At 30.1% G+C, this 16,721-nt stretch overlaps 1 protein-coding gene across 3 annotated transcripts in view; it reads right to left on the bottom strand.

Moving 5' to 3' along the window:
- Positions 1–16,721, bottom strand: part of LOC123305670 (probable ubiquitin carboxyl-terminal hydrolase FAF-X) — a 32,808-nt gene that overhangs the window by 5,034 nt on the left and 11,053 nt on the right. For all 3 annotated transcript variants that reach the window (XM_044887451.1, XM_044887450.1, XM_044887452.1), the window contains exons 11-28: positions 16,382–16,692; positions 14,235–14,379; positions 13,630–13,870; positions 13,427–13,564; positions 12,832–13,298; positions 11,984–12,447; positions 10,350–10,630; positions 8,668–9,127; positions 7,822–8,389; positions 6,283–6,578; positions 6,053–6,203; positions 5,025–5,275; positions 3,291–3,463; positions 2,584–2,780; positions 2,384–2,511; positions 2,148–2,314; positions 576–883; positions 257–495 (exon numbers count right to left, since the gene is read on the bottom strand). In XM_044887451.1, coding sequence (XP_044743386.1) covers positions 257–495; positions 576–883; positions 2,148–2,314; positions 2,384–2,511; positions 2,584–2,780; positions 3,291–3,463; positions 5,025–5,275; positions 6,053–6,203; positions 6,283–6,578; positions 7,822–8,389; positions 8,668–9,127; positions 10,350–10,630; positions 11,984–12,447; positions 12,832–13,298; positions 13,427–13,564; positions 13,630–13,870; positions 14,235–14,379; positions 16,382–16,692 — 4,985 coding nt within the window. The remainder of the gene's footprint in view (positions 1–256; positions 496–575; positions 884–2,147; positions 2,315–2,383; positions 2,512–2,583; positions 2,781–3,290; positions 3,464–5,024; positions 5,276–6,052; positions 6,204–6,282; positions 6,579–7,821; positions 8,390–8,667; positions 9,128–10,349; positions 10,631–11,983; positions 12,448–12,831; positions 13,299–13,426; positions 13,565–13,629; positions 13,871–14,234; positions 14,380–16,381; positions 16,693–16,721) is intronic.

Genomic DNA, 16,721 nt, shown 5'->3' with positions numbered 1-16,721 from the left:
GTAAAAAGGAATTTTGAGAATTTATCGATTGATATTGGTTAGATTGAAACTTTTATTTTAAGCAAAAAATATATAATTTATCTTATCATTTTTTTCTTAAAAAATAATATTATGGGATTAACAACATTTTTATTATACAAAATCTCGAGAGCGAACTATATTGAAATTTGTTTTTAGATGTGATTTGTAAATTACTTGGAAAAATGTGTTTCGTTTATGATAGAGCTACTCAAATTGGTTGAGTTTCTTAACTTACTTTGAATTCCATTTAATGCGTTACAAACACGATGCGTTTGCCATGAATCTTCAATTAACATTAATGCTAATAATAATTCGAAATAATGTCGTAAATCATGGAAATATGCAAATGCCACCTGCCATAATAATTCACATAACACAGCTCGACTAAAATGTGGATTTTCCCAACTACAATATTGTAATAATTTTATACAATCTTCTAAAATATTCGTATCTTCAATAACCTTTTTTAAATAACTGCAATTAAAATTAATTATATAATTAATGTATTCATTTTATGAATCAATGCAATCAATGAGTAATAGTGGCGAAATTACCTAGTTCTCTTAAATAATAAATCTTCAGCTTGTGGATTTAAAGTCATAATTGGTTCAGGACATGCGGGATCACCATATGGATTTGGTAATGCGGCCACCTTTTCAGATTTCACTGTATGTGATCGTCCATCAGCCAATATAACATTTTCTACATTTGCCGAATTAAAATTAAATGCACTAATGTCACAGCAACGTACTAATGTTATTACAACTTGATGTAATTTACTTAATTCAGGATATTGATATTTAATTGCAGGTCCAGGTCCTTCATCTATTGCCACTTGCATAAATGTCGTTGGTACATTTAGCTGCAAAAGAAAATATAAAATTACGATTTTTGCGCCAATTTTTTCGAAAGATTTCCATTTCTCAAGTCATTTTATGAACTTTTACTACACATGGGAGAGGAACTCAAAAAAGATCCTCTACGCAATCTTTCATACCTTAGTATTGTTTACAGTTTATAATAGAGATATTTAGTTAGACATACATACATTCCCCTTCTGATTTGAAAAACTAAGGATTTTTGAGCCAACATAGCCTTAAAGGACCCCGTACGATTAGATAGGAAAATGGCTTTCTGTGAAATTTTTTCAAACTACTTCCAATTTTTCTTCGAATCGTTCTGATAAAAAACCCTTACGACGACAAAATTTTTTAAGAAGTTTTCGAGCTATGGGCATTCAAAAATACACATATATTATAGTTATAGTATATGACTACCGTGTGTGGTATGTGCGTGTAAGACTATCGCTGTTGAATATAGTCATGCAGTTGATGTGTTGTACGATGTATCATTATCGAGACGGTAGTCAAAGTCATATACTATAACTACAATATATTTGTAGCTTTAGTCGCCCTTATCTCGAAAACGACCCGTTAAAAAAATTTGTGGTCGTGAGAACTTTTGTTCAGAACGATCCGAAGAACATTTTTAGGGCGGTTAGAAAAATTTGAACCTTGAATCTAGTTATTTATAGGGTTATTTAAAAACCGACTGAAGTTAACTAAAACAAAACAGAAGAAAATTTTAGTTCAAAGATAATTTTTAACTTTTAACTAAAATTTTTTTAATTTCTTAAAAAAGGAGCATATTTTTGTAGAAGCATATTTTTAAAAATCAACAGATTCATTCAGCAGGTAATACAAAGTTTTATTGCCTTCTTCGTTCTAAATGAGCAACATAGGTCAATTGGGCCTTGTAAACCATTGAAGATAGAACACAAGTAAAAATTTTTCCTTATAAAAAAATAAATAGCTTTTGACTGAAACATTTTTTCGTTAACATTATGGTTTACCCGTGAGGGTGCAAATTAGGAAAAAAAACTTCCATTTTCTGCAAAACTATAAAAGATAGGCAATTGAAAATTTGCAGATAAATTCAACTAGTGGTCTTATAAAAGATTCTAGTAAATGAAATTCAATAAAATCTGATAGTTTATTATAAGAAACAACCTTCTTCTTCCAATATTTCTTGTATTTCTTACCTGAATTGACATTAGAGGGAGTCTGATTCTTCTCTCGCTTCCTCTATTCGCAGTCTATATTAAAATTAATCTATTAATTACTCACCTTAAGTAACTGAGCTTTTTCCGGTATACCTAATGCAGCATACATATGAAAAAGTGTAAAATAATGAGGTAAATGTCGACCATGTTCACTAACTTCCCGATGTAATAACGATAAAACGGCATGCAGTAAATGATCACTTAAAGTTGCGGTTGCATCTAATAAAATGGCTGAAAAATTCAATATGAATTAAAATAAACTTCAATAAAAAAATAATATTCCTTAAATAAACTTCTTACTAGGAGTTTTAATCATTGGTGGTGGACTAGGACCATCTTGTAATGAGAAATGTGCTAAAAATACAATAATTTTCATAAACGCAGAACGTACTTCTGTTAGCGGACAACTTAATAAATATTCACAAAATCTAGAAAAAAATTATTTTTTTAATTTATTTATATTAAAATAAATATTTTTTTTTAAGAAAATTTGATTTTACCTATGCGGATACCGAAAAAGCATTTTATATGCAAACCACGATCGAGCTTGCGCAGATGCTCTTAAATGTACACATAATACATCATACCAATCAGCAGCGGCGCCACGTAAATTTTTCTTTGTATGAAATCCAGTATGGAATAAAAATCGAGCAGCTAACTGTACACTTATCATAGATAATTGTTCAGCATCGGGACTCTGAATATGCAAATAGAATGTTTTATTAAATTTTCTACCACAGAACATAAACAATTTTTTTTGTGTGTACTAAAAATTTATGAAAAGAACATCGATAACTTATAAATTAATAAAAACCAACAAATAGCGTTAATTTTTTTCTTCCCACAATGTCTTATTCTGTTTTATACCATTAGTTCGATTTACATCTAGGCATATAACTATCACGAGTATGGCAGAGTATGAAATTGCAAAAGAGACTTGTATTGTGGCTTCGATGTCTTTTAAGCTATACGACAGTTCTTCTGTTATGTGCCTGCGGAGAGTGGGGATCAACATATGTATATAATACCTCTCACTTAGATGCATTGCTTAACAAATGTATTCTGTTATACTCGTGATATTTATATGCCTAGATGTAAATCGATCTAGTGGTGTATTAAAATTACACAGAATTAAAAATTGTATCGATTTTCCTTGGAATAACTGTTATGGTGGTTCTACTGTGTATTTTAAAAATATATCACTTACAAGTTTTTCATTTCCTCTAGTTAACGAAGGTGCATTACATGTGACTAGTTTACGTATAAAACTAAAGTATTCTAAAGAAAATTGACTCCTGTGATGCAAGAATTTTATATTTTGTTTACGAACACTATTTTCGATAGGTACGGGCATTTTCATCATGCTTAATCGACTATCACCTGCAAATTAAATCTTAATATTACAAACTTGATATTACAAACATCAAAAGTGATATAATTCATTTTTTAACGGAATATTTAATAAAAAAAATTAAGACAAAATGAAATGTTTTTTGTAGACGATTTAATTGAATACGTTTTATCGATTAATTCATTAAGGGAACTTATAGCGTTCAGAGCTCTAAACCTTAACAATATTACTTTAAAATTTCAGAAAAAAAAGAAACTTTTTGATTTATTCATATATATATAGGAGGATGTTTCTGTAACTTGACATTTGCAAAAAATAAAATTTAAAAAAATGTATGGTAAAAATTTGAAAAAATGTTCAATGATTTTGTGTTTTAGGTAGTACGGACGCCAAGGCAAGTTTAGGCTTGTTGAAATTATTTGTACCTTATTTTCAACTTTGTTATAAAATAATTTTGTAATGTAATAATCATGAATGTAGATGAAAAATAAGAATAAAATTTTTCAATATCTGCCTTGGTTTTCGAAATATCAAAAGTTTAATAACTAAACAAAATTTTCAATTTTCGATATTTTTAAAATTACTCCAGATATCGAAAAATTGTATTCTTACTTTTTGTATTATATTGTCAAGTTATAACATAAAATTTCGAAAGTATTCTCTGGGTTTTTTTTTTTTTCTAGAATGTTTCACAAAACCACTAGTTGAAGTACTGAAAATTTTCAACACACTTTTTTTATAGTTTTGGAGAATATGGACACCAAATTTTTTTCCTAAGTTGCGCCTTCCCGGGTAAACAGTGATGTTTACGAAAGAATGATTCAACAAAAAGTTGTTAATTTTTTTATAAGGAATAATTTTTACATTTAAACTTTTGTTCTATCTCTAACGATTTACAAGATGGATACTTTTTCATTTGATTGAAAGATCAAAAGATTCCATTTTAATATTGGCATATCTCGGTCAATTTTGAAGCTAGAAAGTCGAAAATAAAACTGCTCGGTTAGACGCAACCCTGAGAAGTCGATTTTTTGGTACGAAGTTCTTACAACCTAATAAACAACTGTAGAAAATTTCAAAGATGCTGAGAGTTGATTTATTTCTTAATTTTTTTGCAAATGTCAAGCTATAAAAACACCCGGTATATATTGTATTATTTAGAATAGCTCGAAGCCAAGTTTATCGATTTTGTTCTTGTTGGTCTTATTTTTGGTTGTAAGCAAACCAACAAACAAACAAAATTTAAAAAATTGTAACTTTTTTTTTGTAACCCGTAAAAGAACGAGTACTTTAAAAATGCTTTTGTTTTTTTTTTTTTTTGTTTTAGACCATACGAAATCGAGATATTAGGGCAATAGTTAATAAAACCTTTTAAATAGGGGATCTATACAGGAAAAATATGACGAAAATTATTAGTATGACATTTTTTCTAATAATTTTAAAAATATATAATTATAAAGGCTGAACTATAACTATTATATATTTTTTTTAAATATTTAAACCCAAAGTTTCCATTTTTTTCTCCTCAACAAGGTAAGTCCCCTTATACATAATTAAAAATATTAATTTATTTACAATAAATGAACTTACTAAGTGAAAGCTTTTCAAAACTTTTTTCAAACGAACGTTCATCTATATCTAATCGTGTATAAAATAACATATACGCATTCCACCAACGTTTTTGTCGTCGATATGTAACACGTTTTAACATATTATCAAATACTTCACCCATATATTCACCACCAAAACATTGTGCTTTCATTTCTTCATCGTCATGCATACGACATTCTGTTACCTCACCATCATCAAATTTATACCAACGTACTAAACCGCCAGCTTCCCTGTAAATTATTAATTTTGTTTCATCAACAAATTATAACGAGAAGTTGCTTGTAAAATTGAGAACAAGCATTTTCTTAAATCTTTTACAAATTTAAACTTTTTCTAATTTATCGGAAAAGATTTCTTTAAAGGGGATCCCTCCTTGAGATAGGTTCAAAAAATCGATTTTTGCGTGCATAAATGTTAAAGATACAAAAGTTAGAAGAAACAGAATGTTGGTAAGATAAGTATTTGAAACTTTAAATGCATTTTTCTCAAAAAAGTATTTTTTAAAACTTTCCTCTATCATAACTGGAGAACGGTTTAACCGATTCACTTGAAATTTATAGGTAGGCTCTTAGCACATGTAAGCGCACGGTATGAACTAGAATCATCCAAAAGGTCCAAGTATTTCTATTTTCTTTAAGTAGCGAAAAAATTCAAATAAATAATGACATTTGAAATTTTTTTTCAGCAGTCTGCCAAAAATCTAATTTTTAATATTTTCTAGTTCATTAAATGCACTAGATTCAAATGCGGTTTTTTTTCTTTCAAATAACTCAGTCAGTCGAAATCGTGGAAGAACTTAGCGACCTTTTTTCGGGGCGGGTGCCTTTAGAGTTGTACAACATCCATTATAATAATTGTTTTGCATAATTTTAGAATAATAATAATTAAATGAAAAAAACCTCTAAATTCTATATTTTCATTGTTCATCAAAAATAATTTCCAAATAATGCATAAAAAATATTCCGTATCACAGTGGGGCCCCATAACAGTACGGTATTAGAACTTACCTATTAAGTATATATGAATAATAATGTCCACCACTAGCTTGTCCACTATGTACAACAATTCCTGAAAGTCTATATCTTGTACATACATCACGACCACCTCCCTCTAAATCACAGTCAATTTCTTCACCTTCTAGTTTTGCTAAACCAGAAACTGAAAATGCAAAACAATTTAAAATAGAAATAATATTAAAAGTTATTGGATAAATAAAAGATTGAATAAAAATACAAACCTGTATAAGGTTCCATATCTAAATCTCTAGGAAATTCAAAATAATCATTAAATTTTGTTGGACATAAACGATCATAATCATATTCAAAACGTTTTAATTGTATTGCAAGTATTGGTGGTAATTTTTTAACACATAAACGTTTTACTGTAACTACTTTTCGAGCACACTTTTCACAATAATATGCATCCGGTCCTTCTAATAATTCACCTTTTACATATTGTTCCATTGAATCTTGCAATGAACTATGATTACGTATATCTACACTTATTATACTAAATGGTTCTTCTTTTGAATACCTAAAAAAAATAAATATATAAAATATTTTAGATAAGAGATACGAATAGTAGGGGGCCCGAATAGTCATGGTTTCTCTTTTAAGTAAATTAGATTCCCATTTAACTAAATAATGCAAATCTTACAACTAGTTTAGACCCAGTCTGTACTAAATAAAAATGGGCGAGTGGATACACCGATTCAATTGGTCGAGCGTGCAAAATATTTCAATACTTTGTGCATTTGCAAGGACACATAACGTTATGTTAGATCCGCATTGTTTATGATATCATTTCATGATTAATTGCTATTTTAACAAAACAGATTTTAGTACTATGGTAACTGAATTTTTAATTACTAGGCCTAAAATAATGAACCAAAACTTACTCTCAAGTTCACTAGTGATAAATTCGAAAAAATCATGTCAAAGTCTACACGATTCCTTTTCTTTGGTCAATATTTATGATTCGATTTATAATGAATTTATTCAAAAATGGCAAGCAATCAATAAAGATTACTATTTATCTACACTGAAGCGTTTTTATAAGAAAAACCGTTAATAGTAGCCAAAATTATGGAGAACCAGGGTATTAATCAGAAATGCTCCACTAGTGATCCGCGCTCATAAAACATAATTCTTTGGAAGAATTGAAGACTAAGCTCGAAAACGCCTATAAAAATTGATTTGAAGTTTGGAAATTATACTAGCAAAGGTTGTTGCTAGTATAATTTGTTGCATCAAATGGAGCATTGTTCGAAAGTGACAAAAATAAATATTTATGAATTAACGAAAATTATGTTTAAGGGTGTACGAGTACTGAAGCTTCAAAAATATTAAGGCTTGTTTTTTTATATGTAGTTGAAATACTTAGAATAAGGAAAGATGAATAAAAAAAATTTTTAAAAATCTGGACGAAAAATAAGAATAAATTTTTTGATATCTGCCTTGGTTTTCGAAATATCGAAAGCTGAACATTTAAATAAAATTTTCAAATATCGATATTTTGAAAATTACGCCAGATATCGAAAATTTTTATTCTCACTTTTTGTGTCTTACTGTAAGTTGCTATCCTATTCGTACATCCTTAATTTTATAATTCCCGACACATTTTTGACAGATAGGTAGGGACATTGACGTTTGAGACTGAGTGTCAAACGATTTTAAGCGTGCCAACATTTGAGATAATTGCTTAGGACCAACCATTGTAGATTCGTAAGAGAAAATGTAAAGTGATTTCAAAAATAAAAGAGTTGAAAAATATTTACCTATGCGGGCAATCTTTACAAATTTTTTGATCTGAATAAGAACCACCTAAAATTTTACTCATAATTTGTTCATGTCCTAATGCCTTGAATGCTTCATCAATACTTTCAACCAAACATGTAAAGAATTCAACAGCATCCTGTTGTTCCCTTAAATTAACTGGTTCTCCCAACAATCTAAAATGTCGCCAAAGGCCACGTGGTATATAATATTGTAATCGACTATAAGCTAAATGTCCAAAAATTGCTTGTACTTGTTTTAATATAACAATATTGTATTCTTTACGCGATTCTTCTAAACCACATTTCTCGTCGTTACAATCATTATCATTAGTCTCTAAATTAGCCTCTCCTTCAAGTCTTTCCTCTCCACTGAAATCTTCATCCGGATCTGTGGCAGCTCCGTCACATGCTAATAAACCAACACGTATACTTTCAACCATATACAATTGTTGTAATACTGAATTCATGTAACAGGTTGCACCCGCATTTTTTAATCCAACAAAACCATCTATTGGCCTCGGTCCAACGGGTGGTAAATAATCCCATTCTTGTAACGGTGGCTCATATTCTGCAAATAAAATGGCGAATTACAAAAATATTCTTAATCTGGCAGTCAATGGGGTATCTAAACGAAAGACAAAATGTGAAGTAAATTGTGAGACTGATATATTGAACCTTGTTCATTTTTAAACTTTGCGCCAACGAGAACTTTTTGAACGTTGTGGAAATGAAAGAAATCAAAAAGTATAATTTAAAAAATGTATCGATTCTGGCCTTGACTCAAAATCCATAAGGTTTAGATCTTTTCTATGACAAATGGTATTACAGTAAACAGTATTGATTTACCTGAATAAAACATATCAGTTAACATATTAACCAATCGTTGACAATTTGGTGCACAGCCAACACTTAATCCCACCAACAAATCGAATGCAGCCGCTTGTAAAGCACCAGTTCCACAAACTGGTACACATGGTTCCATTGATAGTTTCCCTTCTTTCCACAATAACATCATTTGTTTCGATGGTGGAAATATAAAATCTTCAATAAGTTCTTTAATTAATGTACCACCTTTGGCTTCATTTGAACCTATTTCATATTTTCTCTCCGGGCTCATAAAACTTAATAATTCTTTTGCAAGACCTAGATGACCTTCCAATACCGCTTCATGTGGAGGTGCATTATCTGGATCACGTAATGAATCACGTACATTACGCAACCATTGTATTTCAGCATTTAGCAACGTTGATGCTGTTGGTATGGCGCAATCGGACAGAAAAGCACGGTTTAAAAGTAGACATAAAAGCTGAAATTATAAATAAAATTTCGATTTGAATGTAATTTTTTCTTTATACATTTATAAATAAATTGATAAAACCATAAATTCATAATATAGAATAATTCTTCTGGTTTAATTCACGTAGTAGGTAGAACTTCGATTTATGGGGATATTATAATCAAAACTTTTTTTTGATTTTTGGTAATATTCTTAATCTAATAAATTTATGAAACCAAGCCTGACGAAATAGTATATTACACACGGAAGTGAGAAAAAGTTTTATCTCACCTCCGTGCAGAAAGTGTCTTTTTTCTACCCACTATGCAAAATGAAGTTAATACTTGCCGCCTACGCCGGGGAGGAAAATAGTATACACACCACGGGAGCAATTAAAAAATGTCTCAGATCTCATGTTCCATTGTCGACTGAGGCGAAATCGAGGGTGGCAATGAACACAGGATCTGAAACAATCTTTACTTTTGCTCCTTAGGTGTGTAATATACTATTAAACCCTCTCAAGAGATCAATGTGTGTCAACAGGAGGAGTATGCTAAAGCAGAAATTCTGTATCCCGCTTTAATGTCGCATTTTATCCACAAATCAAGGAAAGCGTTCGCACCTAGGCCATTGATTTTAATCCTTATAGCCAGATATTAAAAAACGCTAAAAGAAATATTCTTAGATTTACGGGCATTACTTGGAGCATAAAAACTATAAATACCTCGAAACTATGAATATTCATAAGAAAAATAGTGCGAAAGGTTTATGGCGGCATTTGAAGGCGAAAAAAAACTATTAAAGAAGAAGTGGGGAAAAATCATTCACAAAGAAATGAGGGGCGACTTCCGATATATATATATATGTATACTGGCCATTATTATTTTATTATTATTCCACACACTCTAATGCATACACTACCGGCTAAATAGTTATCTGTCATACTGGCAAGTGTACTGATGTATATTACGGAAAACGCCCAAGCTTTACTAAATTTAAAAGGCTTCGTTTATTTCGACAAATTGTACGAATAACATAAAATCAAGCTTTAAAAGCAATTTATTGAGCCAGAATAAAGAGTATAAGGTTTCAAGATACGCAATACTTATGACGACGAAGTGAAAACACAAAGATTCTTAGGGAGAAGGCGGAAAGACAGTAACCTGCTCGCCCGAAATCAGGTTGTACAAGAAACAAAACTAGCACTGAGTTATGAGAAATAAAGTATCAAAAATTATGAATAATAACTTACTTGAAAATATTCATGTGAATTATCAGCATTTTCCACAACAGTTGTATCCAAAACACTAAATAACAATTGTATACATCTTTGTAATGATGTACGACTCGCTGCCCCATATGTACAAATCATCATAAATTGTTCGGCAGCTGCTACCCGAATGGCTCGATTTGGACATAACAGCAACAAGTCAATAATAAACATTTGCCACATTTTATTTGTTCCTAATGACTCCAGTGTTGCTGGATTTAAAACTAGCGCCACTGTTAATGTCTCTAATGCTTCTTTACAAACTAGAATTCCATTAAAATAAATTAGAACATTTAGACCGTGGAACAGAAAAGGTGCCTTCTAAAATGATTAATATATCTCTACATCTTTTTTCGAAAGCGCTGCGTTTTTAAATTAGCATGATATCGTTATATTAAAGCTATCGATCCGAAAAAACGCACCAGAGAATTTGTCGGACAAATAACTATTAAACAATAAAATATTTTGTTGGACAAAAATACTGTATCGATGAGCTTGTCTACGACCTCGAACATGTCGTACTCTAGTTTTTTTAACTTTCAATACATACATAATTTATTTTTGCTGAATTGTTTAATAATAATTAATGTTATCAAGTGGTCATAGTGTCCGACCAACTCTCCGCTGCGTTTTCTCAGTCCGATAGCTTAAATATTACGTTATCATACTCAATTGAAAACGCAGCACTTTTGAAAAAAGTCGTAGAGAGAAGTTTGGTAGACTAACCAAAAGGAAGCCACTCACGAAGTTTCCGTTCCCAATCTAGTTTATTTTATAATGAATGAACATTACATTTTGTTTATATTTAAGGTAGTATGGGTCGTCAACAGACCATCTTTTTTTTCAGAATTTTAAATACCTTACAAAATTTAATACACACATTACCGTAATTTATCATAAAATTAAACTGATTTTATAACAAATAATAATACATAAAATTACATTACAAAAAAAATAAAAAAATAAATAGTATTTTGACCATTCATTTGATTAGTTATTGTAGTTATAATTTCTATATTATCGACATATCATACTCTAGAAATCTACTGTATCATTAAAGCGCCGAGTTATGGTTCTTTAAAATTTTCGGAGTCGATTGTATATTTTATAAAAACAATTTTTTGTGACATATTAATTAAACTTGTCAACCGATGTTAACGACATTTGTTAATGATTCTTAAAGTTATCACACTCATAATGAAACATACGGAAATCACAATGTGAATTATGAGTAATATTTTTTGATAATGACCGATAACATATGTGATATGTGAACACAGTTTTTTGGAAATATGGGAATTTTGGTCTTGTAGAAAGAATAACGCACGGGATCCCATTGAGTCAATGTAAAAACTACGATTTTTAATTTTAAATATTTCATTAAAAAAGTCGATAAGGCATCCTCAAACTTGAATAAAACATTATTTAGATGCTTATCTTTAATGTAATAAAAGGCATAAAAGGCTAACTGTTCTAAGAGTATTTTTATATTTTACCCATACTACCTTAAGTAAACTAGAGCCTTAGTTACCACTAACAGTTTTTATTTTAGGCTTAGGCGGAAATAAATTCAAATTCATAATGATTATTTTAACAAAAATATATTTCGAACTCACCCATAACATCCTCAATTTCAGGTCTTGGTTTATTCAACGGATCACACATTGTATGTAAAATATCCGGTCCAGCATTGACTGCTTGAAGATTTCCACTAGATGCTGCCCAAGCTAAACGTACAATTGCTAGTGTTGTACCAGCTGTGGGTAATTCACCAGACATTGCTTGCGTAAATAACGGTTGAGTTCGTTGTGTACTACTTGTTGACGATAACATTTGTTCCGCTAGATTATGCGAAACTTTTACAGCAACGGTACGTAATGTTTGCTCAGCACTGTGTCCAGGTACTGTACGTAATCCCACACTTAATGCCAGTGCTGGATTTAATGGTGAATTTGTGTTGGTGTTTTCTGGTAAACCTAAATCGGGTGATGAACCTTCTTCTTCACCTAATCTTACGACAACGTTGCCCGCAACAGTCAATAAGAATTTACAAATTTTTAATAATGATAAATACGCAGATCTGTGTACACAAAAGTTTATAGAAAGTCAGTTTATTTTTATTTTCATAAATATTTACTAGAAGCCCAAAGGGAAATTTTTTAATCAATTTTATGTCTTTATAATACAGTCATACCAAATAATATCTGAATTATTTGAACATTTAAGAAGTAATTATTTCCTTAAAAAAAAATAAAAACTTTTGATAGAGATATTTCTTCGAAAATCGAATAGATTCAATAAAAATTAAAGATACAAAACCCTTATGCAGTACGCCCCTTAAAATTAACTAAAAATAAATGAACGATATCTTTACTTATTGAATATGACAAATCCGCAAAGAAAAAAAGACATTTTAAAGCCGAAATTTCATTTTGGGTTTCTGATGTCTCTTGACAATACAAACCTTTTTGTAGGCAAATCTGCATCAGGCATAAAATTATTACGTGTTAACATATCTAAAAATAAACTAACATCTGGATGCGTCATTACAAAATGTTGAAATTCAAATGCTTTTTCAGATAATGGATCTGCAGCTGGCATTAATAACGCATATAACACCTCCAAATGATACAAAACTTGTGATGCTGGTGGTCCAAAAAAAACTGTTTCAACATTTAAATCGTTACGACTATTTAAAGATGATTCTTGAGCTGATACAGGATTTGGAGTGTCAGTGTTAGCGGATCCATCATTTAGTGATGGCGGTGGTGGTCGAAATATCCAATGCAATCGTTCAATTGTTGCTTGATCTGGTGGCATTGATTGTAAAATTGCTCGACCACCATCGCGTAACGCATCCTGATTAATTACACTGCCTAATGTTTGTAATTGCCAGAAGAATTGCGCATGTTGGGAATTTTTTGACATTAACTAAAACATTACAACAAATGATATAGAATCAAACCCGATGAAATATTCACGTTAAACATTTCAATTTTTTTAGTTTTAAATTCCGTAATTTCTGTACTATTTTACGAAAAAGATTAAATTAAACTTACCACTCCAGGTAAAGTATTTTCAGCTTCAAGATTTGGTCCATCATAAGGATGTTGAGGTGAACTTGTCGAACTATCTGAACTACTTTCCGGTGAACTGGCCATATTTGAATTTACTTGACTTAATTTAGCTGACATTAACTGTAAAATTTTTAAAACGTTATATATGTGACTGGAAGAATTTGAAGAAGCTTTTTCACACTTACAATTTTATCCCTAACAGGTATTTGAGCCAAGGTTTTTCTATCATCCGATGTATCCAATGGATCACCATTTAAAAATAATTCTAATCGTACCGACGCAGAACTTGCTTTAATTCGTCGAAGAATTGCACGTCGTAATGCAGCTATTGTATCATTTGAATGTGTAAATACCTCTAAATCTTCAATTTGTCGACCCGGATGCGAAAATCGTACAACCACTGTTAAATGTTTACCTCGACAAGCTCTGAGATAAAAGTAATTGTACTTAAAAATTTCATAATTGTAAAAAGCAAACATTGAATAGATTTCAAAAACTACTGATTATTTTTTCAAATTTACGAGTTCAGAATGGTAATTATTTCTTGAAAGCGAATAATATTCATAAAATCAAATGTTAAGCTATAATCAAAGATATAACTAACGTGGAAAAGCAATTACTTCCGAAAAATGGATATATTATTAAGAAATATTGTTTGGTTTAGTTCAAGCGATGTTAACTGTGATTTGCAAATCAGAAAAGTGAGAACTCACGATTCCACCTTTTACTATTAATTATAAAAATTTGTCCTAGTATGAAATCTATCTAATTGTTAACATATTTATCTTACCTATGTAAAGGTAAAATTTTACGTTCGCCATTAAAATCACCATCACATTCTGTAATATATTCATGTAAAACTTTCATAACTCGACACATTTTAATTGCTTCGTTAGTAAGACGAAATTTACTATCGTGTTCTGGATCGATTTTATCTAAACATTAACGTAAAAAGTTGTTAATATTTGTTTTTTAATTATAAACAAACAAATGTCAAGCGCATATAGGGTTCCGTATTCACTATTCAAATCCTGTCCAATATCCAAGTTCTTAAAAGGAGTCAGATACAGAATATTTGGACCCAAACAAAGAACTTCTCCTCTTGGAACAAGTTACGATAGAGAATACTGGATTCGATAGTTATGTATATTCATCTTCACTGATAGTCAAGTAAATTTATCTTCAACGGGAAGACAGACGTCTACGAGGGCACAGAGAAAGATTTATAGATTTAAGGCCTAAGCATTCAACAATAAAGGTTTTATAAACTAGGAAAAAAATAGGGTGGTGCCTATACCTTAGCCAAATATTGTTATAAAGATCTCCTTATGTGATTACGGAACCCCAATAACTAGACAAAATAATAAATTTTAGAAGTTTTGATGGCCTACTTTTGGTTACATCATTAGTGATCATCATAACATTTAATTGCCAAGTTTTTGTAAATATGAACTTTTCAGATAAACCAATTGAGGCTAATAACAAAAGTTATATTCAATTATCTGGCAAATGTTACAAAAAAAATAAAGCAAATGAAATGTACATAATATAAATATTATTAATGAGTAAGGTTTTCGTATACTTTTTATAGGTTACTATTTAACACCAATTTTAACAAAAATGAAATTCTAAAAAAGCCCACAAAAAATGAGTTGTTAAATTTCACTAGATTGGTTGGTAATTTTTTTTTTTTATAATGTAAAGGTACGGTGTGTAAAGTTCTTGAACATGTAGCCGAGTCGTATTAAAATCAAAATTATTGATTTCAGTCACAAAATTAAAGTGGTTAATTTATTGATTATTTTTATATAAAAAAATGCGTTGAATACGATGGTGACAAAAAAATTGTAAACCCTTTGCTTCATTGTTAAAAATTATGAATTTTAGCATTAATTTTGTTGATTTTGAGGTTTTTGTAGGCTCGCTGGCTTTACAATATTTTTGCACACTGCTTATCGAATGTCATGTTTATGCCTTTTATAGTTTCTGAGGAATAACGTCTCAAAAATTAAACACGTCTTAAAAAATGTCACTGCCTGACATAAACCTACAATTATAACTCAGGAGTGCTAGAAAAATTCACGATGCACCAGACAAAAAAAAAAGATTTTAACAAAATACGCCGTTTAAGACTAGTTGCGACCTTTTAGCTTCGACCATTCAATTGTTATAAACAAAAAAAAAGGAACAAAATTAACAATTTCTTTCTGACTTTTTTTTCTTCTCAACACAAGGTTGTATGGATATTTTCATAGGATACACAGTTTTTTTGTTTGTTATTATATTTCACGTATTTTGCAATTGTTTAAACAAATTAACTAATTGGTTTATAAGGGATTTGTAACTTTCTGTGACATTTTTTTAACTTCCCTCTCCGAATGAGCATAAATATTAATGAGAACCAACAACTACATAAAGTCTTACCAAAAAAATTTTTTTTTACACCCCTCTCATCGCATAGAATATAAACAGCTATTAAACAAATTGAATATCTTGACTTAGAAAAGCCGTATCAAGATGGAACATAGGCAAATAATAGATAAAAAATAAGAAAAATTTTAAGCGTAAGCAAGTTGACCTCAATCCAACCAGCAAAACCGGAGGTGTCGGCCACTTTTTGTTTGCCCGTCTCAATTGTTTGTTAATTTTTTTTAATCCTTTATGAACATAAAGTAAAAATATTAATTTCACTTGTTTTAATTTTTCGGCAAAATTAAATAAGTCTTTCATAGATTTTTCTCGTAGCATTTACTTTTGAACGCATTTAAAAATTTTTTGGTTGAAAAATTGGCTTTATCATAAAATGTAGCATCAAACTACACTTCTGTTAAACAAATATACGAAAAATAATTATTAAGTCAACTAATCCAATTCTCTCTTAATCTATTTATATTATGTAAAACAACCATTAAAAAATGAAATAAAAATTATATTTACTTGATTCGGTAATTGACTCTCTACTTAAAACTGAAACATTATCATAATGTGCACGTAATCGATCACAACATTCTGATATATAATTTTCATGAAATTCAACAAGCGAGGCCTGTAAACGGGGTCCAAGATTTGTATTCACTTCTTTTAATAATTCAATAGCACGATTTGCAATTTCTTCCTCACTGTTTGTAACCACTCGCCATAAATAATCCGTACCAATTAAATCTGGATCATCCATCAATAATGAATGTCGTTTTCTTTTTAATTTACCTTCTTTCGTATTTACAGCTTTAAAAAATCGTTCAAAACATCTGTAACAGAAGAAATTAAAATTGAATAT

The sequence above is a fragment of the Chrysoperla carnea genome, chromosome 1, assembly GCF_905475395.1.
Source record: "Chrysoperla carnea chromosome 1, inChrCarn1.1, whole genome shotgun sequence".
NCBI lineage: Eukaryota > Metazoa > Arthropoda > Insecta > Neuroptera > Chrysopidae > Chrysoperla > Chrysoperla carnea.
This window is presented reverse-complemented; position numbering and strand designations above follow the sequence as displayed.